At 41.2% G+C, this 21,995-nt stretch overlaps 7 protein-coding genes across 7 annotated transcripts; 2 read left to right on the forward strand and 5 right to left on the reverse strand.

The window, feature by feature from the left end:
* Positions 1–60: 60 nt before the first annotated feature.
* On the reverse strand, positions 61–423 carry I206_106750 (uncharacterized protein; the record flags this gene model as incomplete). Its single annotated transcript, XM_019159056.1, has 1 exon — positions 61–423. The coding sequence occupies one exon, from the start codon at positions 421–423 to the stop codon at positions 61–63; it is 363 nt and encodes a 120-aa protein (XP_019007728.1).
* Positions 424–1,613: 1,190 nt separating this feature from the next.
* Positions 1,614–2,173, reverse strand: I206_106751 (uncharacterized protein; the record flags this gene model as incomplete). The annotated part of the gene is made up of 2 exons (XM_019159055.1): positions 1,614–1,915; positions 1,981–2,173. 2 exons carry the CDS (start codon positions 2,171–2,173, stop codon positions 1,614–1,616), a joined length of 495 nt encoding a protein of 164 aa, XP_019007727.1.
* Positions 2,174–3,085: 912 nt separating this feature from the next.
* I206_106752 (meiotic recombinase Dmc1) lies at positions 3,086–5,137 on the reverse strand (the record flags this gene model as incomplete). The annotated part of the gene is made up of 18 exons (XM_070203391.1): positions 3,086–3,107; positions 3,167–3,277; positions 3,331–3,349; positions 3,415–3,449; positions 3,505–3,515; positions 3,575–3,667; positions 3,724–3,767; positions 3,823–3,881; positions 3,943–4,083; positions 4,142–4,230; positions 4,301–4,453; positions 4,511–4,531; positions 4,591–4,611; positions 4,675–4,686; positions 4,735–4,833; positions 4,934–4,957; positions 5,024–5,044; positions 5,120–5,137. 18 exons carry the CDS (start codon positions 5,135–5,137, stop codon positions 3,086–3,088), a joined length of 993 nt encoding a protein of 330 aa, XP_070059492.1.
* A 554-nt stretch (positions 5,138–5,691) lies between these two features.
* On the forward strand, positions 5,692–8,482 carry I206_106753 (aconitate hydratase, mitochondrial; the record flags this gene model as incomplete). Its single annotated transcript, XM_019159053.1, has 7 exons — positions 5,692–5,988; positions 6,066–6,542; positions 6,614–6,865; positions 6,935–7,310; positions 7,371–7,465; positions 7,528–8,035; positions 8,106–8,482. The coding sequence occupies 7 exons, from the start codon at positions 5,692–5,694 to the stop codon at positions 8,480–8,482; spliced, it is 2,382 nt and encodes a 793-aa protein (XP_019007725.1).
* A 221-nt stretch (positions 8,483–8,703) lies between these two features.
* I206_106754 (uncharacterized protein) lies at positions 8,704–12,681 on the reverse strand (the record flags this gene model as incomplete). Its single annotated transcript, XM_019159052.1, has 4 exons — positions 8,704–9,630; positions 9,704–10,845; positions 10,927–12,445; positions 12,511–12,681. 4 exons carry the CDS (start codon positions 12,679–12,681, stop codon positions 8,704–8,706), a joined length of 3,759 nt encoding a protein of 1,252 aa, XP_019007724.1.
* A 421-nt stretch (positions 12,682–13,102) lies between these two features.
* I206_106755 (uncharacterized protein) lies at positions 13,103–15,290 on the forward strand (the record flags this gene model as incomplete). The annotated part of the gene is made up of 12 exons (XM_019159051.1): positions 13,103–13,188; positions 13,247–13,266; positions 13,334–13,443; positions 13,504–13,616; positions 13,679–14,212; positions 14,299–14,379; positions 14,434–14,478; positions 14,538–14,667; positions 14,738–14,838; positions 14,934–15,024; positions 15,078–15,163; positions 15,233–15,290. The coding sequence occupies 12 exons, from the start codon at positions 13,103–13,105 to the stop codon at positions 15,288–15,290; spliced, it is 1,455 nt and encodes a 484-aa protein (XP_019007723.1).
* A 323-nt stretch (positions 15,291–15,613) lies between these two features.
* I206_106756 (uncharacterized protein) lies at positions 15,614–21,734 on the reverse strand (the record flags this gene model as incomplete). The annotated part of the gene is made up of 20 exons (XM_070203392.1): positions 15,614–15,652; positions 15,728–16,017; positions 16,074–16,092; positions 16,149–16,378; positions 16,440–16,513; positions 16,575–16,735; positions 16,787–16,889; positions 16,953–17,042; positions 17,109–17,182; positions 17,236–17,399; positions 17,452–17,640; positions 17,705–17,844; positions 17,908–18,343; positions 18,404–19,762; positions 19,814–19,963; positions 20,024–20,166; positions 20,225–21,087; positions 21,162–21,272; positions 21,337–21,468; positions 21,540–21,734. The coding sequence occupies 20 exons, from the start codon at positions 21,732–21,734 to the stop codon at positions 15,614–15,616; spliced, it is 4,962 nt and encodes a 1,653-aa protein (XP_070059493.1).
* Between the last annotated feature and the right edge of the window lie 261 nt (positions 21,735–21,995).

Consider the following 21,995-nt stretch of genomic DNA (forward strand, 5'->3'; position numbering starts at 1 on the left):
GATTTAACTAATTATCTAACTGACCAAACAAATACGAACTGAGGATGAGAAGTGAATTTCTCAAATCTTCGTACGATTATCATTCCAAAAATTCCTCAGAGCTTCTTTTACATCATCTATTAAATCTTTTTTGAAATTTTCATCAATACTTACATCATTTGATAAGGCTTGTTCAACAGATGTTTCTTCTTCAGCAAATCTACCACCTTTTCTCATACTAACATTGATCCAATCTTCACAAGTTGTTTCATTAGGATTCTTAGTCAAAACCAGATTAAGCACTCTAAGAGAAGTTTTTGGATGACCTGCATATCCTCCTTCAAAATATACCATCATTTTCAAAGTACCATCTGTACTTTTTTCCCATCCATATGAAATTGATCTTGGAGCTCTAAATTCACTGATGAATGTTACTTGACTCATTATGTTTAATGTATTGACGATTAAGAGATGAAGGATTATCAAGAAATTGGGATGATTGTTTGGAATGCAATGACGTTGAAAAAATCAAATTACAAGGGATTGAAAAAGTAAAGTATTTATAGCTGATTTGATATACTGTATATTCGTGTACGGTTGAAAAATCATGACTAGAGTCTTTATGATATTCAGCCTTCCTCATTGAGCCTTCCTCATTGAGCCTTCCTTTTTGAGTCATAATGACACTGATTATCTACCAACTCGAATATTTATACAAAAAATAAGAAGAAGAAATTTCGAATTGTCTTTACGAATATGGATTCTTGCTCAGTAGATTTATGATGCAAAGAATGATCTAGAAATGTAGGAAGGCATGAATGAAAAGAATAACAATATGCAAGAGTAATTATTATCAGAAATAAGCGAGGCTAAAAACAAAAAGATTGATGACCTCACTAATAGCTATTTCGTCTTTATCCAGTTGACTAAGTGAAAGTAATGATGATTGTACGGTACTCTGAAAAGGGGGTTTAGTCATTATTTGAAAAACGCTTACTCCATCAGAAGGCTAAAAGGTCATGAGTCATGTCAATAGATTCTTGAGAAGTCTCACGAACCATATGTGGATAATTCGATCGAGACGAGCTATGATCTACCTTTGAGCAAGACCGCAATACAAGTGCAAAAGTTGCTAAGCTAAGTGCGAGACAAAGTTGACAAGATGTAAAGTACATCTCGTGGGAATGAGAAAAGGGAAAGGGAATAGTAAAGTCTATATATATAACAGTATGGATTCTAGGGCTGGCATATATGCTCTACCTTATCTATAACATCTGAGCATCGTACTAGCGTGTCGTGACGATAGGTGTCCAGCAGTATTGGAAGGTCAGGCGGACTGAGAAATGAGAAGACATGATGACGTTATTTTTTGGTGGTAAAGTCAAACTAGCTAATTCGGCTCAGTGAACAAGTGTATTTTCTGATTAAATCACTTGAAATACTGTATCCTCGTCATCAAAGCATACTACTAAGCGGAACGAGTTCTAATAAACAAATATCGGGACAAAGGAGGGGTGCTAAATACTACGGCTAAAGGTTCCAGTCTTTTCCATAAAAAAGCCGTTAGATAATAATTATCCTTATCTTCTATCTTCTCTTGTCTGACCTTGTCTTTGGTCTTCTCTATCATGGAATCAAAGAGACATAGCAATTCTTACATCCTGTAGAGCTGCATCATGACGAGGATGATCTGAAGGTACAACTTCATTTTCAATAGCTTCATTGACACTGGTCCAATTATTACCATTGTGAGCTGCGATTCGCCAATTATATTTCACCCATTCTTGTTCAGTGGATAAAATCAATCCATCATTCAAAGGTCTAATAGGATCTGTAAGATATAAGTGAATTTCGGCTTCATCTTCGGTTTCAGTTATACTTTCGTCGAACGTTATAGTCATCTCATATCGTCCATTTCCCATTTCTCGATCATTCACTGTGTAAGTTGGATTTGCCTGTGAGAAAGAAGATTGGCTGACGTCACTTGCTGGAGATGTCAACGCTCATCGTGTCCAGGTAAAAATCCTGGTGTGTTCTCTGCTGATTCACCATCTGTCAAATCGGGTGTGGTGGGCGTTGGAGAGTTTCGGCTGTTTGATCTGTTGTTCAAGGGCACCCAAGCGTCACCATTCCACCAAGAATTGTTACTCATAAGACCAATGCCGATGGTGTAAGATTGATCATCAGAGCTCATATTGATAACCTTGTTCAAAATTACCTTTGAAACTGTATTGAGAAATCGTTAACAAGATGTAGTGTGGTGCTGATCAAGGCTGCGGTTATTAGGATCTTATACCTATTAGTAAAGTGGCAAAAAGAAGCTTCGAATTTGATGATGACTAAATCATCTAAGGATCATACGATGGCTGTAATAGAAGTCGACATTGCACTAGAAATCAAATTTGCATCATGAGTCATGTTGGCTTCCCACTAGACTCTTTCCTTTTAATCGATATACTGCCTGTGAATACTCACTATCTGACAAAAGGTAATGAAATTACGTAGAGCGAGGGTCACTCCTTTAAGTCAGTCTAGTAGGTTATCGTATTTTGTATCGTCGGAATGATCGCAAAGGCTCTTGTTTTCATACGCTCCATTCAAAGTCGTATCAGACTTCTTTCCACAAATTTCAACTCTTCTTGCAATCACAGCGTATGGTGTATATCCCATTACGTCAGAGTACACCTCGTTTGACCTCAGCGACCACATATCTTTGTATTTCCTTTAACAATATGATTACATATCACACAACTGTGCTGTAATCCATACCTAACCGAAGAAGCGGCATTCCAGTCAGTTCGTCATCGATGATGAAAGGACAGACTGTGAAGCGTGGGGCATATTGTCGCTGAGACATATCCCTTGTCTCTTTTCCGTTTCATTTGGCGATTTCTGAGAGGCTGTATCGGCTCCGACATTTCGCAAACATTCAGATGCGGACGAGTCATCTCACAATTACATACACTTGTGTGATGTGTCGACGAAAGTGAGCGGCATAGTATATATACAATTGTTCCATTATTCTACGGAGAATAGAAAGCCTATGGAAGTGCCTATGTTGCCATGATGAATGCTAAATACCATACGCACAGCAAAGTGAAAGCGATTAGCTGGGATCTTCCCATCCACTGTCAAGTCGAAGTATCAGCTGCTAAGGACAATAACCGTCTCTGAAAAGCTGACTTACCCAGATTTGAGAACATAAGTAGCTTCTCCTTCCGGCATATCAGGAGAATCTTGGAGTTTGGCAATTCTTTCGTCGCCTCTACCCTTTCGAAGCTGCATCCTGACAGCAGATCTGAGAAGGATGTGAGCGAGAGAGTGACTGTCGGCAAGAGCGCTACGACCTACGCATGTGATAAGATGTGGCCTGGACGACAGTGATGCGTTAGCATGAGAACGTTCTGCAAAATTAGAGACACCCGACCAACATACCTCCCACAGCTTTAGAGGAAGAAGCTCCGGCGAACCTGAATTCCAGTCACCATGTCAATACATAGACAGCAAAGATGCATTGTGACGTACATAGCGTTAGCCTGGAGTCACACATACATACATCAGCGCAGCTGGAAGCATCACGACAGGTATCACTCACTCCAGGATCGGACTGAACTTGATTTGTGAGCACGACAGCGACATTGAACTCCTCAGCGAGTTTCTGAAGCCGAGCCAAAAATTGATTGAGTTTCTGATCCACTATGGTCAGCAACGACAGTTAGACTCCTCTGTCAGATGTCTACCTGCCTGCTGTCTTTCCGACAATTCTCCACGTCCTGAATAATCCTGACCTAAGGAGTACCAAGTATAAGTCACAGGTATCTTCGTATCCGAAGCCTGGCTTACGAAAAAGGTTCATAATACTATCAACGATGATAAGCTTGTAGGTTCTATCTTCCACAAATCTTGCTTTTATCATCAGCGACTAATTTACCATTACGGCCTTCAACCTAGGGAACAACTCACCTCACAGCGAGCTCGACAAGCAAGTCGCATTGTTGTTCAGAACTCCAAGCTCTAGCGCATAAGACATTATCAAGCGCCATAGTAGCGTCAACACCAAATCTGTCGGCTACAGACTTGACTCGATCAGGCCTGAATGTTCCTCTATGACATGTTTGCTAGTTTAGCTCTGTTCTTACTTGGTGTCCGATCGTGGACCCACTCGGTATCGATATAGGCGACTTTCCCACTGGCTCCAAATTGGTCTTCCGGGAGCTGGGTTGAAACGCAGAGGGTATGACAAAGCTGGGTCTGTCGTGTTCGAAAGACTGCTCAGCTTATTCCTCTGATAAGGGGGAAGGCATATATCGAATGCACTTACTTTACCAGTTCTATACTCTCCAAAAACCTCAGTTATACTCTGAGTAGGAATACCGCCTCCAAGCATAGCGTCAACGGATTTTGAGCCAGTGGTGATGTAGACTACGCTCTGTCTTCGTTCGGCCACTTCAGTACCCGACTGGAAAGGGGGTGGCTAGATGAGAGAAATGTTCAATCATACGAAACGCCATGTTGGAGGAAAATCGCTGACGAGGAGTTTGGCAACCACATCCTATACGACAAATTGTTAGCTCGACTCTAGCTAGGTATGTCAGTGGAGGGAAAGCGTGCCTTGAGTTTCTCGACTTTCGCCTGATCATATGATGAATCAGTAAGGTAACAGTGGAACTCATGAAATTCTCTCTTTAAGCTTACTTCGGAAAGACCCTATTGTACTTTGTCAGCATTCCCGAAGTCCCGGGCACTCGAACTCACTTTGATCTTCATAAGATGTCTTCGGGTGGTTTGTGCGACACCTAGAACAGTGACGATACCCGCAGCTTTTAGCTTTGTAATATCTTGAGCGTTAATACCCTGAGTTAAAAAGGTCAGTTTGATTGAGGAAGCAGAGAAAGGCATTCATATGAGTGGCAACTGCATTATCAAGACCAAGGAAAAAGGATATTCCGCTGACGTGAGATTGAAGTTCATCAACGGACTATTCAAAGGGTCGAATCAGCTGAAGGCTGTTTATGGTACGAGCCAATCAGCTAAAAAGCCTTACCTCGAAGCCAACGATCGGATCCTGTTTCAGTGAGACCGCAGGTATACGTCAGCTGTGAGAAGATGCTGTTCCAAACAAGCAGAGACGCGTGCTTACATCGCCGTTATCTGACATACTGCTTTGGCTTGAACGCGGTCAATAGTGAGAGCGAATAAGGAGATATAAGTATAAGTAGGGTTAGCAGGTTACTCTGAATAGCAGTTTTTGGTGTAAGTCGAGAAGAATGAAGTAGAAAGAGAAAGAGAAAGAGAAAGAAAGAAGAAAAGTAAGTTGACCATCTTGATGTAAGTCAGTGCTTTATATCATTCCCTCTCTCCAATTAGTTACTGTATACTTGCGCACGGACAGTGTCATTCATGAAAGGTAGTTGACTGTATTTATATGTTATGTTATCTCCAGTGATCGACCTCCACCTTCGCGCACTGACTCCCTCGGGTACTCGTAGTGATGTGATCGGTGTCTAATCAATTTAATCAATCCCCCTCTTTTAACTGTTTCACCAATTAGAAGGAATATATTTCTGATTTGTTTTTTCAGACGAAAAAAAGTTAAATTCATATCATAAGCGCGTATCTTTTTTATCTTATCCTGTATTTCGCTTTTGCTTTCTAACCTTTCTCATTCTCTTTGGATATACCTTATTCCGTTATTCAAAGGAGCAAGGCAAAATGGTAATCTTATCAAGTACCCGAGCATCTTTATTTAGGAATATCATCTCAAAAAGGGGTTTAGCAACTCCTTCCACTTTACCGATTAAAGATTGTACATCGATAACACCTCCTTATCCTAGATTACTAGAGACATTGGATAAAGTTAGAGATGTATTGCCAAAAGGAAGTAAATTGACATTGGCAGAAAAGATACTGTATAGTCACTTGAGGAATCCGGAAGAGAGTTTAGGTGGAAATGGCAAGATCAGAGGAGAGAGATATTTGAAGTTAAGACCTGATAGGGTAGCTATGCAAGTGAGTAAAACCAATGACGAACAATAGATAGTATCAACAGTCATGCAGGTGATGCTAATTTCAATTTGGTTGTTCAGGATGCTTCTGCTCAAATGGCTTTACTTCAGTTCATGACTTGCAAACTCCCTTCTTGTGCAGTACCAGCATCTATACATTGCGATCATTTAATTCAAGCTCAAACTGGTGCAGCAAGCGATTTAACCCGATCCATAGAAACTAATAAAGAGGTCTTCGATTTCCTAGAATCAGCAGCAAAGAAATATGGTATAGAATTTTGGAAACCAGGATCAGGAATTATTCATCAAATTGTACTTGAAAATTATGCTGCACCAGGTTTATTGATGTTAGGTACAGATTCTCATACACCTAATGCAGGTGGTTTAGGCATGTTAGCTATTGGTGTTGGAGGTGCGGATGCTGTAGATGCTCTTACGGATACTCCATGGGAACTTAAAGCTCCTTTAGTTACTGGTGTCAAACTTACTGGACAATTACAAGGTTGGGCTACACCAAAGGATCTGATTCTTCATTTAGCTGGTAAATTGACTGTACGAGTGAGTATCCCTCTTTGTCATTTTTTGTTTGCTTTTATCACTTTGGCTGATCCATAATGTCTGGTCGTCAGGGTGGAACTGGACGAATAATAGAATACTTCGGTCCTGGTGTACCTGCTCAATCATGTACCGGTCTTGCAACTATCGCCAATATGGGTGCTGAGGTTGGAGCTACTACATCAACTTTCCCATACTCCGACAACATGCGACAATACCTGCACGCCACCGGAAGAGGACCTGTAGCTGAAGCTGCTGATGCTGCTGCCAAGCGAGGGTTCTTAAGCGCTGATGAGGGAGCTGAATACGACGAGGTTATCGAGATTGTAAGCGTTTCAACCTGCCCAAGTCGCCGCTCGTCAGTCGATATCTGACCTATCTAATCAATCAACTAGAACCTTTCTGAGCTCGAACCTCATCTCAATGGTCCTTTCACACCAGATCTCGCGACACCCTTATCTTCATTCTCATCCTTCCTCAACACCAATAAATACCCTACAAACCTCTCTTCCGCCTTGATCGGATCGTGCACCAACTCATCATACGAAGATATGTCTAGAGTTGCCTCGATAGCAGAACAAGCTAAAGCCGCCGGGCTCAAGTCAAAGGTACCTTTCTTGGTAACGCCTGGATCTGAGTTGATCAGAGCAACAGTCGAAAAAGATGGATTGCAATCTACCTTGGAGGCTGTAGGTGCTACCGTTTTAGCAAATGCTTGTGGACCTTGTATTGGACAATGGAAAAGAGACGAGCACAAAGGTGAAGACAATGGTGAGTAATTGGTTCGAATTAGAAAGGATAGCAAAGCGCTGTATCTGACAAATGCTATAGCTATCTTGACTTCTTTCAACCGAAATTTCAAAGCTAGAAATGATGGAAACTTGAAGACCATGAACTTTTTAGCTTCTCCTGAGATCGTCACTGCTGTAAGTATCATTGGCTTTAAACCCCACCTTACATTGCTGATTGACTTGTTCTTAATGATTAGATGGCTTTTTCCGGAGACTTGAACTTCAACCCTACAACAGATTCTATTCCCACACCAAATGGTCCATTCAAATTCACACCCCCATCGGGAGATCGTTTACCACCAACAGGTTATTCAGCAGGTGATCTATCTTACGCTCCAAGCCCTTCACCAGTTCCTCAACCTAACACAGATATTGCAATCTCCCCATCTTCAACTCGATTAGAAATTCTTGAACCTTTTGGAACTAATTTCAAAGATGGTCAAGGAGAATTACCACCAATGACATGTTTGATGAGAGTTAAAGGAAAATGTACAACAGATCATATTTCAGCTGCAGGTGCTTGGTTGAAATATAAAGGACATTTGAGTAATATCAGTGAAAACACTTTAATGACTGCTGTCAATGATGAACTTGATTCTATAAATAAAGCAATCGATTTAGATGGGAAAGAAGATACGATACCAAATACTATGAAAAGTTATAAATCAAAGAATGAACCTTGGATGTTAGTTGTTGATGATAACTGTGAGTTTTAATCAATTTTGTTGAGATCGAGAAAAGTCAATATTAATTTTTGTTTTTTTGGTTAAAATAGATGGTGAAGGTTCAGCACGTGAACATGCTGCATTACAACCAAGATTTTATGGTGGATCAATGATAGTTGCAAGATCTTTTGCAAGAATTCATGAAACTAATTTAAAAAAACAAGGTATTTTACCTTTATGGTTTATTGATAAATCAGATTATTCAAAAATCTCATCACATGATAAAATTTCAACAAAAGGTTTAGAAAAAATAATGAAAGGTGATACTTCATCTGAGATCATAACACTTGAAATTACTAAACCTTCTGGAGAAACTTTAGAAATTAGAACTAGACATACTTTATCAAAAGATCAAATTGAATGGTTAAGATTTGGTAGTGCTTTAAATTATATTGGTGCTATGGCTAAACAATCTGGAAAAGTATGATTCCATTTTTTTAAAAGGAAAAACTTTTGGATGAAAAGATTCGATTTGTATATGTTCAATTTGGGAAAATATTGTTTGTAAGGATATACATTCATGAATATAATTAAAATATAAATATAAATATGCATTAATTATACATTTAAATTTATCTCAATCATTATTAGCCAATGAAAAATCTATCATATGGTTAAATGCATTGTATATAAATTCTCTAAAATCCATTAACCTTGTTTATGATTATTCCATTCTTTCCATAATCCATCTAAACTTTTAAAGATCATATTATTAGGTAAACTAGCAATAATTTCATTTAAATTTTCATTTAATTTTAATTTTTCAATTTCTTTTAATTTTTTTAATTCATTTTCATTTTCATTTTCATTTTCATTATTATTTTGACTTAAATCCATTTTTTCAATTAAATCTGTAGTAAGTTTATACATTGCTAAAACAGCAAAAGAAATATGATTTTGATAATTTAAAAAAGGTGATTCTTTTTTAATTATATTATAATAATTATTTGAAAAAAATGAAAAAGAATAAGGATTTGAAGAATAAGTTGAATTTCTATCATTATTATTATTACTTCTTATTAATTTTAATAAAATTTCAATAGTTTCAAAAGGTGAATTTAATAAAAAATTTATAAATTTTTCTCTTTTTAATTTTGTACCAAAAGTAATTGAATTTAAAGACCAATTTTCTAATATTTGTTTTAAATTTGGTAAAGGATCAGGATCAATTATTTTTAATTTATTTTTCCAACCTAAACTTTCATTTTCCCTATTTGATTTTTTTTCATCTTTTTCAATTTTTCTTATTGAACCAAATTGTTCATATAACCAATTATCTGCTGAATTATTTCTACACCATTTAGGTTCTGATAATGGATTTTTTTTATTTAAATAAACTATTAAAATTAATTTTCCTTTTTCTTTTGTTTCAGATTGAATATTTTGTTGATTATCCATTTCATTTTCGATTTTCTTGGATGATGAAGATGATGATAAATTCATGAAACGATGGAAAGGAGGTATAGATTTACCTTCTTCATTTGGAATTGTATAATCAGGTTCTTCAAAGAATGAAGGGATATTCGTCGAGTTTAGAGTACTATATCGTTGATCAGTCGAATCGTAACTTTCGACCTACAAATAAAAAAAAAAACAATATCACCATGAATAGCCTTCGAGCCGCACCGAATGCATCGAAAAAACTCACTAGTATACCTTTGGGTAATCCCATTTCTCCCTCAGGTTGCAGTTCCTTTAAATGCACTTCGATTTTGCCTTCTTTTCTCCATATCTTAACCTCTTCAACGACATCCGAATCAATGCAGATTCTCCGAGACGATTTCTCGTACAAGATCGATAATCTATTTGTACTAGGTACAGCTTTGGTCGGATTTGAAACTGCAGGAGGTGGAGGAGCATCCCCAATAACAGTAGATTGATACTCTGTACTAGCTTCACTTTGTCGTCGTGACCTCGATGTGGCGGAATTTTCGACTTGCAGTTGAGAAGGAGGATCAACATTTTGAACCGATGCGACAACCTCACCTTCTACTGTCTCACTAAGTAGTCCATTGGTAGAGGTCTCCGCGGGCTCACTGTCTTCAACCTTAGGCTCTGTTTCGGCTGTGAGGTCCGGAACGTTCGGAACACCGGCAATTTCAGTTTCAGCAGGGTTTGGAACAGGTATTTCCTCAAACTCTTGTGCTGGGGCCGATTCGGTAGTATTGTCAACGTCTAATGATTCTAAGGGAACGACCGCATCTTCCGAGGCGGTTGCTCCACCTAGATCACTTGTTATCGCAATATCCGCTACTTCTTCAACTTGCTCAGGTTGTTCAGCAGAAGCGAGCTGCTCGGGGGATGTCTCAGGTAATATAGCCTTCTCAGCTTCACTCGCAACTTGACCGTCTGCTTCTTCCACTTGAGGGGGGTCAACGATATTTTCACTTAGCTCAGCGGGAGCTTGCTCATTGATCGTCACTTCCGCATTGCCAGACTCTCCATTCTCTTCTTCCTGCTCATTGACAGGAGCTACTTCAGCTTGAGCTTGTTCTTCCTCGACTTTAGCATCTTTCGATTGCTCAACGACCGCTTCGGTTTCATTTTCAACTTCAACATCTTCTTCAGCTCTACTAGGCGCAACACTAGATGATTCTCTACCTCGTTTCCGTCTTGCAGATTTAGGTATCCTATCTAATTCAGGAGGACTATCGAAATATATTCTAAATCGATTTTGATTCGATTGGAATATATTCGTCGAAGATGGCTCAATTACAGTATTAGGGTGATTAGGCTTATTGTGAGTCAAGAGATAAGATGAATTTCGTTTTTTCGCTGCTGTCTCTTCTTCTGCTCAAACACATCAATCAAATCACTCAAAGGTCAGACAAAATCACTGAAACACATAAAGGGAAAAAATGCCAAACACACCAGAATCAGGAGACTTTGCTTTTCTCTTTTCACCTCTTTTCTCCTTCTCTTCCAATACTTCACTTTCAGCCACTTCTGCGCTGGCTTCCTCATTCCCGTTGATCTCGGTAGCTTCCGCTTTGACCTCTTCAGTATCCTGTTCCTTTGAATCAATTCTATCATCCCCCGTGTCTTCAGATTCTGCCTTTATTTCAGCCTTATCTTCTAATTGTTCTGCTTTAGTAGCTTCCACACTTTCGGCTTTTATCAAATCGTCCGATATGAGCGGGTCCTCGACTTTAGCCACAGCTTCTGTTTTAGAAATCTCTTCCTCTACTTCCTCTTCGCCATTTATTTTACCCCAACTCCAATCAAGACCTTTAACTTCAATCCCTATAATTCTGAAATCCGTCATAGTTGTTCTGAGTTCTTCCTTTCTCTTTTCCTTCTTTGGAGTATTGTTATGAGTGGACGTATCTTTCTTAATCGGAGCAGGTGGGAGTGAACCTCTGCCAACTCTCATTACGCTCGGACCTCTAGGTGCGCCAACTACTCCAACTGAACCTCCTCTTCCACCTCTTCCACCTCTCAAAGATCCACCTCTACCCAACCCAATTCCAAATGGAGGTGGACCACCTCCCCCAAGATGTATAGGTGGTCTAGATGGAGGAATAGGGGCGCCTCCTCTTCCTACACTTCCACTCAAACCTCCACGAGAAGCAACAGAAGTATTTCCGAATCCTGGTTGTCCACCATTCACTCCACCCGCATTGAAAGCTGCAGGTGCAGATGGTGGTCTTATACTAGGTGTAGGTGAATTTTGCATCTGCATAGGTGCATTGGGTGGTCTAACTCCTCCTATCCCTGGTCCATCAAATCTTGGCCTCTTTGCTGGTGGAAATCCACCTCCGACTGGAGTAGATATAGGTGGTCTGGGAGGTCGATGTTGATTTATAGGTGGTCTATAAGGTGAATGTTGTGCCGGTGCAGCTGGACGATAAGGTTGATTACCACCCGCGAAAGGCTGTGAAGGTTGTTGAGGCTGCTGGGGATATGCGGGACCTGCTTGTGGGGTATATGCTTGTTGTTGCACAGGTGGGGGTCTACCGTATCCCTGTTGAGGTTGTTGAGGGAGTGCTTGTGTTTGTTGAGCACCCCAGTTGTAATTTTGCTGTTGTTGTACGAATGGAGGTCTACCTTGACCTTGTATAGGCTGAGGTTGAGGTTGAGGGGTAGAGTACCCTGCAGTAGGGTTGGGACTATAGGCTTGAGGTTGTTGAGGATATCCACTAGGGGGTTGCTGATAGCCTAAAGAAGGTTGAGTATTTGTAGTCGCGTAAGCTTGAGTATTCGGAGGAGGTCTGAAAGGTTGACTTGGTCCAACTTGTTGACCTTGTACAGGTTGATATCCTGTATGTTGAGCTCCACCACCATACCCATAGTTTGCGTATGGATTAGCTGTTCCTTGAACTACAGGAGCAGGTGTAGCAGGTTGAGCAGCGGCTGAATAACTTGCAGTACCTGGGTTCACTCCTTGAGCCTACAAGAGACGTCAGCGAGATCGGCTTACCGCGAAAGGAAGAGGTTACATGGACCGACACTTACCTGATAATATGCTGCCCAAGCAGCCGCGTGAGCAGCTTGATCTACCTGACCTTGAGGATACGGTTGTTGCATTTGAGGAGGTGGACCAGCTGGTAAGGGAGGAGCAGGGCCAGGTCCATTATTCTGGATGTAGGGTTTGGTCGGTAAGCCCGACGGACCTCTCTTGTTCATAATGAGTATCTTGAAAGAGTCTTGATAGGCTATACAAGAAGATGAGCCTTTAATGTGTAAGGAAAGAGAGAATTGTGTAAATGAATTGTACTGACAGACGAAAGAAGAAAAAGTCAATCTCGTATCACGTGGCTATAATTAGGTAGAATTCCTAATGTACGGCGAGGCTGGGATAAGAACCGCACTCTAATGATCATTAGAACAGGGTTGAATTGCATTCAGGGTGTAGATTATTACGAGTAAATCGTAATCATGTTCATCATTCAGATTTCCACGAAAGCCAAGTCTGATAAAATAACGAGAAGCATTAATATCAAAAATGAAGACAACCTAATAACATCGTCTTCTTTCACTCAAAGTCAAGCTATAACGGTATCCAGGTCATCGATACACTTTGCAGGATCGACCAGACTCTATCACAATGCCGCCAAAACCAACAAATACACTTCCACTGCCTTATGCTCAAGTGCAACAACCGGCAAGAAGGGAGCAAAGGCAACCTATGAGGTTAGTAAGACACCTGTTTTCAGAATCATTGTTTTTGGCTAATCTACCTTTATTACAGAACCTCAAAGCTGGGAACGAGTAAGTAAACGGTGTGCAGGAGCGCCAGTAGTACGCAATGTCGAAGGCTGATGTCAATTATATGTAGAGCTTAAAGTATTGCCTACTCAGCCTGAAACACCTACCATCCCTGAAGAGGATGAAGATGACGACAATGGTAGAGGCTTGTCCGAACGAGATGAAGGTGAAGGAGTGGAGGTAAGCTATCTAAACGAGACAATCATCCTATTCTCAAGCTCAGAGTTGTATCCTTCACAGTTCTATACCCCTTTATCACAAATACCTAAAGGAACTGCACGAAGAGATGCCCAAAGATTAACAAAGAGTGAAAAAGCAAAATTACCTAGAGTTACAGCTTACTGTACGGCTGCGTGAGTGATCATTCTCGCAGATCTTAGCGCAAAGGGTGATTACTAAACCTTTCTGTATACAGGACCTATAATCTTCCAGCTATGCAAGCTTATCTCTCAGCTCGACCAGTATCTTATAGAACACATCCAAGAATATTTGATACGGAATGTCTTCATACACCATATTTACCACCTCCTACATCATCTTCCTCAAATTTCAGATCACCTCATTTGAAACCAGTACAATCTACAAATCAAGTTCCAGAAGCTGATCTTTTGAATTTGAGTAATAATACAAATAATAATGAGAACCATCCCAAAAGACCTTCATCACCTTCAAGAAATAATTCAGGAGAAGTCAAAAGAAGAACAGGTTTTACAAAAAGACCTGGACCCTCAAATGTAAGGAGAAAATCTTTGAAAGATGTGAATGATGATGGATATGAAGGAATTGTGAATGGTAAAGAAAATGGTGGAAATGGAAATGATAGTGAAAGGGATGATGATGATGATTTTGAAGAAGAAGAATGGGTACCTGATGTATTCCTATTTGAATATGGTACGGTCGTCATTTGGGGTATGACTGAAAAGGAAGAAAAGAGGTTCTTGAGTAGTATGTAAGTCTAATACTCGTTTCCTTTTTAATCGATCAGATGTAGTAAAAGTACGATGTGCTAATTTGGTGTTGATGTCCGTTCTATAGTAAGAAGTTCGAGATTGAGAGGTTATCGACTGAAGATGTAGAAATGGAAGATTTAAATTTCTATTATGCAGATTATTCTCGGTGAGCTGAATGTTCTCAGCAAAGAGGAAATCAGAGCTCATTAGGGTGGAACAGAATATATAACGATGTTATAACTCTTCGAAAAGGTTCCTCATATATGTGAGCTCGATCGAATAGTATCCGTGTGTTAGGGTCAAGCTGATTCGTGTGGGAATCAGGACGAAACTTTCGTTATCTCATGCATTGTCGCAATCGGTGAAGATCTCTTTATTTGAGGAACTGATCACTTCGACAATTGAACAAACCAAGGATATACCTAAATCACTAAGTGAGACGGGTAAAATCGGTGTAAGCCAGTAGTTTCGATCATTCTGGAGAGCGGAATTATTGACTGATGTGCGAATTGTATATCATTTAGCTACCTCGAAGTGAAATTATGAAACAAATCGGTAATTTGTTTATCTTGAGAATTAATATAAATTTAGTCGGATCAATTTTAGATTCGCCTGAATTCTTCTGGTATGTCTAAATCCCACTTTTGCCAACAATCACGAACTCTTGATACTAAGCACAGCATGAGGGACGCCTGAATTGACACCCCTGTTGGACCATAGGACTTTTCCAGATCTTGAACCTTTATATGGAGCAGCCCGATCATACCTCGAGATAGGCCAAAGAGTCGATTCTCTAAATGCGAGAGTTGATGTGAGTAAGCTATCGAATTTGATTTGATCGCGACTGATGATTACTACCATCAGGTCCTACAAGATATGTTAAAATTACTCAAAGAGAGTGTAAATTCAAGTCATGGAGAAAGATTAGAAGGTATTGTAATTATACTTATGTAAGTCAAATTCTATTACTTAATATCATTGTTTCAGTATCAGTTTATCTAATTTTCTTGGTTGTTCAGTGGAATCGAAATCGTTTTGGGTATAATTACGATTTTAGTTGATTTATCTCTTACTTAATTTCGTTCTTAATTTGGTACAACATTGATTTAGATCATCCATCTTTCCACTGCCGTTTTGCTTTCACCTATACTATACTGGTTATTCAATTGCTTCTATATATTTGACAGATTGATAAGATATAGATTATAATTGCCTTGTATCGATTTATGCTTATACATTTCCAACGTTATCATATGATTCAAACTGAATCTCAGAAGCAGCATGGTGACATATAGGTTACGTATACAGCTCATTTACGTGACTCATTTTGTGTTTCATATCTTTGTATCCTTGTTTCACGTGCATGCAATGGTACTAACTACAATGTACATAGGTTTTATCTATTTTCCCGTTTCCAATTTGATTTGCAACAAGAATCCCTATCCAGCTTGATCAGTACACTTCCCTTTCTTTTCACAATTCGGCGATGACTGCTTGGCATGTTCACTACTCACTTTGGCTTCCCTGACACTGAAAAGCCAGCACCAGTCCCCGCTCCCATTTAACGATGATCCTGTCGAACCATTGGCTGAGCCGCCTAATTTTCTATCTTTCACGGCATCTCTAACCGTCTCCGCATATCTCCTATCTCCAGTTGAGATACCTTCTCTAGTTAGCAACGCTCTCCATGCTTCATCATCATTCACCCAAGAAGTATCAAAAGTCATTTGACATAACATTGACAAAGGCAAGTCTACACCTAAAATTGGTAAGTTTGAACGTGTTTGAAGTGCGAACTCGGATGCTAAATTGCAATATGTCAGGTCTGTATCGCTTGCGGGGTAAGCGAGAGGTATTTACCTTTTTCATAGTATACAGACTACCGAGATCTTGTTAGCAAGAATATCACGAGCCATCCTGATGAGGCTAGCTTACCTTGGTTCCATGCCTGAATTTCCTGACTGGTCGGCCTTTCGTGCCTTTCGCAGACATAGGTTCAGGCGGTAGGAGCAGCTTAATATCAACTTCTGCCTGCTTAGGCTCGACTGACATAGCGGCAGCTTGAGCAGAGGGCATTGATCCTTCAGCCGACGCATATGAGGCATCTATACGCCTTTGATCGGATATGGCTATACGCAAGTGATTACACAGATCATGACGTGACACTGTGTCACGAGTAACGTTAGAATCATTTACGCTCCGACGAAAACGTATCGCACAACATACCTTCCTCTTCTGATTTCCGTAGGATACTTCGCACTTTCACCACCGTCTTACTCGCTTTGGGAATCACCAAGTACCTAGGGATTTGCGCCATCAGCTAACGAAGCACAACAATATCGCAGACCGATCACGACTTACAAGATATTCTGCTCTTGACACTCCAGTGCAACATCTTCGACACTCCTCTCATCGTCATACTGCAAATCCGCCCTTATACCCGCTCGCCATAATTCTCCAATGACGCTCAGTCGCACCGATAGATCGACATGTGGGAAAGCAGCGACATATACATCACATCGCTATTTACCAATTCAGCTGGACCCAACCTAACGGAAGACTTCGGCACTCACTGCTGGACTCCAATATCCAAAAGACCTTTCGTCTTCGTTTGGCTTTTCCATCAATCGTCTGGACAAGGAAGATTCATATTTCGATACAATTCTTGCAAGTTGACTATTCCTCAGAATCAGCTCAAGCTCAACTTCTTGCTTTTCGTTAAGTGAAAAGGGAGCTCACTCTACGGCTATAGTCATTCCTACTCCAAACACACGACGGGACTGTGAGTGCATAGCGGGTTGTTTGAAGTGCTCGAGCAACGAGTCATACCTAACGAAGAGCTCCGTATCAGAAAGCTGAAAGCACCGTGAAATCGGTAGATATCTCAAAACTCACCTTCCGCCGTAAGCTACGACTTCCTTCTGTTTGCCCCTTCTAACACATTCGAACATGAAGCCACCGCGGAAGAACTGGGACACATGTAAGCTTTAGATCCTTCTTTGCTGCCTTGAGGACCACTCACTTCAGAATGCCTGGCTAAAGTAGGCCTGAAGACGATTCGCCTGGTCACTCCGAATGCTCGAGCAAGCTTGATCACAGTTGACATATCGTCAAAGGCCACCGCCAATTTCCGCTTGGATGATGGGAACAGAGATTCCAGTTTACCTTTTACCAACTCAAACTCATCTACTTTCATGTCAGCGGGATGAACTTCCGGTTCGGAAAATTATGCTCTTACCGGCAATACAACATTGTTCCAGCTCATCCATCGTTGCTTTTAGTAATCCTGGTACATTACCTAATATCGATCTTGAATGCGTTGTAGCCGTTACAGGATGACTGGCTCCTAGCCTTTTGAATTCATGCAATACTTTACGACGGGGTTTATCTGGTCGATCTGGTATGATACCGAGGATGATACCGAGTACTGCAGGTTGCGATTGACATGAGCTTACTGATAGTAATGAATTGAATATAGCTAGTGGACATACCTGTCTCATGACTGATATGGAAATCATACTCCACAGAAGATGACCCTCTCATTCCCCTGAATTCCGATATAACTTTGTCCACTACCTCTAGTAATTCTGCCTCGGCTGCCCCAGACCGCAGTGGGGAGAGAATGTCGAAACTGCTCAGGGTGCGACATGAGTATTCTGAGTTTCTCTCTACTCCCAAATGTCAAATGGCTCACCTCAATTCTCCTGAGACAAGCGGTTGACCGCCGACCTGATCGTTGGAATACTTTCTTCCCACATGGTAACGTTTTATCCTTTCGATTTGCCGTCGAGTAGCTGATCTAGCCATAGCTAGCAGGTCTGAGGAAGGCAATTGCACAATCTGGCCAGATCTTTCTATCAATCTAACGGGATCCAAACCGGGAAATGTATGTAAGAGGGTTGTCTCAGGCATCAACAATGGCAAGTAGCTTTCGACTGCACCGTGTCGCTGTAAAAGATCAACAAGTCGCTGGATGACTACCGTAAGCCAGACTTGCAATTGGTCATCCGAATCGTTGTCATATGTGTAGTCGACCAAACGATGATCGATGTCCGCTATAGAATGCGAGGTCTTATCGAATAAAGCGTTGAGAAGCGGCTGATATTGTGACGACTTGGGATCAGTGAGCTCTATCAGAATACTCGGCAATCAGCTGGATATAAGTGCACCATATTCACAAATGGGCTTACCTATTATAGCGGCATCCCAATCCTCTTTACGTTTCTCTGGAGACGGTAACAATGGGCTTCTAAGCAATTCAGTTGCGCTAAACCTCTTCGATGGATCGTGTGACAACAAACGGGTCACAATCGCTCTTTCGTTGGGCTTATGCGTTGTCGGCCACCCAGGAGGGAAGGTGATTAAAGGTTGCCGAACAGCATTGAGGATATGGGCACGTTCCATACTGGTCTTGAAGGCGTAACACATTTCGAAGAAGATGATACCAAGCGAATACATATCGGCCTTTTCGTTGTAAGATTTTGAGATAAGTACTTCAGGAGCAATGTATAAACCGGTACCGATGTTTGATGTTCGATCAACCTCATTAGCCAGTAGTTCGGTCCCGTGACTAGGCTCAATAGGGTTCTTGTCGGTAGTGGATAGGCCGAAATCAGCTATCTTCACATTTCCATCTCCGTCAATAAGAATATTGGTAGGTTTGAGATCTCGATGCACGATTCCAAGTGAGGCCATATGCGCCAAAGCTGAGAGAACCTGCCTGAGAAGTCTCCAAGCTTCATCTTCCGTTAAATCTCGATTGATCGCTTCTCTTAAAGTTTGATTGTCAACGAACTCCATTTGAATATACAGTACTCGTTCTACAGTCCCATCATCCGTTGTAGCGTCCGTGATTGACTGGGAGGGCTTCGGCGGTATAGGCACATTCGCTGATCTACCTCTCTCCCGCATTTCGGAAGGGTCGGCTGCGGTAGAATTATCGCTATCACCATCACTATCGCTTTCGCTGCTGCTCGAGCCGTCGTCACTGTCTTCATCTTCGTCCTCGTCATCATCTTCATTGGCAAACCTGATTCGAGGGAAGGAAGCACTTCGAGATTGGTCTCTTCGAGAGAAGGAGGCATCATCGAAATTCAAAGCGAATATATCTTCTTCTGATGTTGAGCCAGTATTGCTAGTCATAGCAGGTCCAGGAGTGGAATCGTCAGCCGTAGGCGTATGTTGTGGTGGTTTCGCATCCTCAAGCCAACATGAGTAATATCGAACGATGTGTTGATGGTTGACTCGTGAAAGATTATTTACTTCCCGGTAGACTTTGGCTTCGTCATCTTCTAGACGGAGTTTGACTTTCTTGATAGCATAAGATCGGCCATCTAACTTGTTCCTAGCTTTGACGACTTCCCCAAATCCACCTTTACCTAGAAATTCCACTTCTTCAAAATCAGTACGGTATCTTGATAACCTTGGTGCAAGCGATTGAGGAGTGGTTGGCATGTAGCCGAATAATCCTCTATTTACTGGCGAAATGCCCAAGAAGCTTTGAGTCGGATCTGCGGGACCACCTGAAAGGGAATTATGAGGGACGTGACCTGGTTTGCTGGTAAGCTTTGGAACTTGAAAGTCCCTTGATCCGAACTTACCACTGTTAGTCCTCCTAAATCCCCTTCTCGTCGTTTCCTCATCAGTATTCTTAAGCTTTATCAAGGCATCATCCGCCGTTAGTCGTTTCTTGGGATTCTGGTTCAACAGTCCCGACAGCACATCTGTCATTGAGTCGGATAATTCGACACCTAAGAATCGAAGAAGTGTCAATTCCGGTTAGAAGTAGGATCCCTGCGGAAACGACTTACCATGATGTAACAAAGATGTCAGATTATGGTAATTCCGCAAAGCTTCAGGCCCGTAGGTCAATTGTATCAGTAACAAGCCTACATGCCAAAGGTCTCGCTGCTTGGAGTACGAATGTGGTGAGTCCCGCTCATCGGGTGATATCCTAAGGTATAAAAGTACTGAGCACTGAGATGAGTTGATCGCACAGAGATTCCACTGACCATTCTTCCGGGATTACTTCGATCTTACTCCGTAAAAAATTGTTCGACCTATGCAGATCGATGATTCGCCTGGTATACCCCGTTCCTGCTAATTTCACAATTTTATCCCCATTATTACCATTGGAAACGAGAGTAAAATCTAGATCGATTTGTCTCTGCGTTGCATTTCTTGAATGAATCTCGCTAAGTCCCAATAAGATCTGACTTATGTATTCTCGAGCTAAAAGTTCACCGAACCCTTCTCTAGGAATCCAGCTCCGCAATCTACCTCCTTCACTGGTAGCTTCAGTGACCAAGATCAATCTCTCCCATCCTTTTGGACTCTTGCAACGCTTCACAGCATACACTTTCAAGACATGGTCCGATCTGATCTCCTTTACCCGCAGGGCTTCCACTGTACACTGATCTATACGTTTAACACCTTGAGGTGTAAGGTAGTATGACGCAGCAAAGTCGACAATCTGTACGTTGAGACAGGGCGAAGCTGCTTTGACAAATGTATTCTTGTTGTCGTCGGTATCTTCGGTACGACCATTCAGAGTATAATTCTCTGGTTCGGCAGAATAATTCGTCCAGATGACTTCCCTTTTTCCTCCGAACAGTATCCATCGTTTCCAACGACCCTCGTATCCTTCCATCGATATACTTTGATCTAACTCCAAATATCGACTTTCCAAATCGCCTACGTCCAAAGTAGCCAGTGATTCTTGCCTTCGACGTTCTTCTTCTCGTTGTTTTACCTGATCAACGGTTTCTTTCTTTTGTATAGTTTTGAGCTGAATTTGATCATGTAAGTAACGATTTGTCTTGGCTTCTTCACGCTGTTTGTTCTCTTCTTCTGTTATTCTCGAAGCTTCTTCAGCCTAAATGAGCTCGAATCGTCAGCATCTACTACTGTTAGCCGGCTCGCACAAGTTAAGGATGTAACATTATTTACCGCTCGTTGCGCTTCCTCCCGTCTAGCTTTCTCCTCCATGAGATTGACGTCCCCGGGACTTGGTAAAGGAGCATGATTATCCGTTATGAAGTCTCGGACCGTATCTATAAGCTGTACATTCAGACTTAGATGTGAGCGGTCTCGGCGGAACAAGAAGTGCGATAGAATAGCTCACTTCGAATATCATAGCCTCTCCAACTCTCGACTTTGCTTTCTCCTGAATCAAATTATGTAGATTCTGCACATGTTGAGCGGTGAGATATTCGGGCGATTTGACTGATAATGGTGGAACTTGTTGTGGGTAAGCCTATGATAGTACCCATGGCGTCAATACATCATGTCCTTCGATGGTAAATAAGCATAACAAAATTGACTTACGGATATCATTTTGCCCCTTAAGATCACGCTAACTCGCTCATCTTCCATACTTTTGACGGTGACTTCCCACCATCCCCCATCCAGTTCTGTACCCCATGCAGTTTTCTTTGGAGGAACATCATGCCATTCCCCAGAATAGATAGCTCGAAGGCTTTCTAGCTCTTCTTCCTGAAGGGCTTTATTAGCCTCAGGCATGAGTCATTTGTGTGTTCTTCTCAGCTATAGGGTAAAGGTAGATGGAGAATCGAGGTAGCAGCACTTTGATAGCTGCTGTACGAGTAGCATATGCAAATTGGACAGGCAAGAAGCTGACTTCAATGTGCCAGTTCTTTAATCATTTGAGTAGTAAACAATTTATGTTTATCCCGACTTAGGTCTGATATCTAATGACGTCATCAATTTGTATTCTCCCGATAATCTGGGGTGATGATGATCACAAGAGATACGATGAAGAAT

The sequence above is a fragment of the Kwoniella pini genome, chromosome 9 (assembly GCF_000512605.2).
Source record: "Kwoniella pini CBS 10737 chromosome 9, complete sequence".
NCBI lineage: Eukaryota > Fungi > Basidiomycota > Tremellomycetes > Tremellales > Cryptococcaceae > Kwoniella > Kwoniella pini.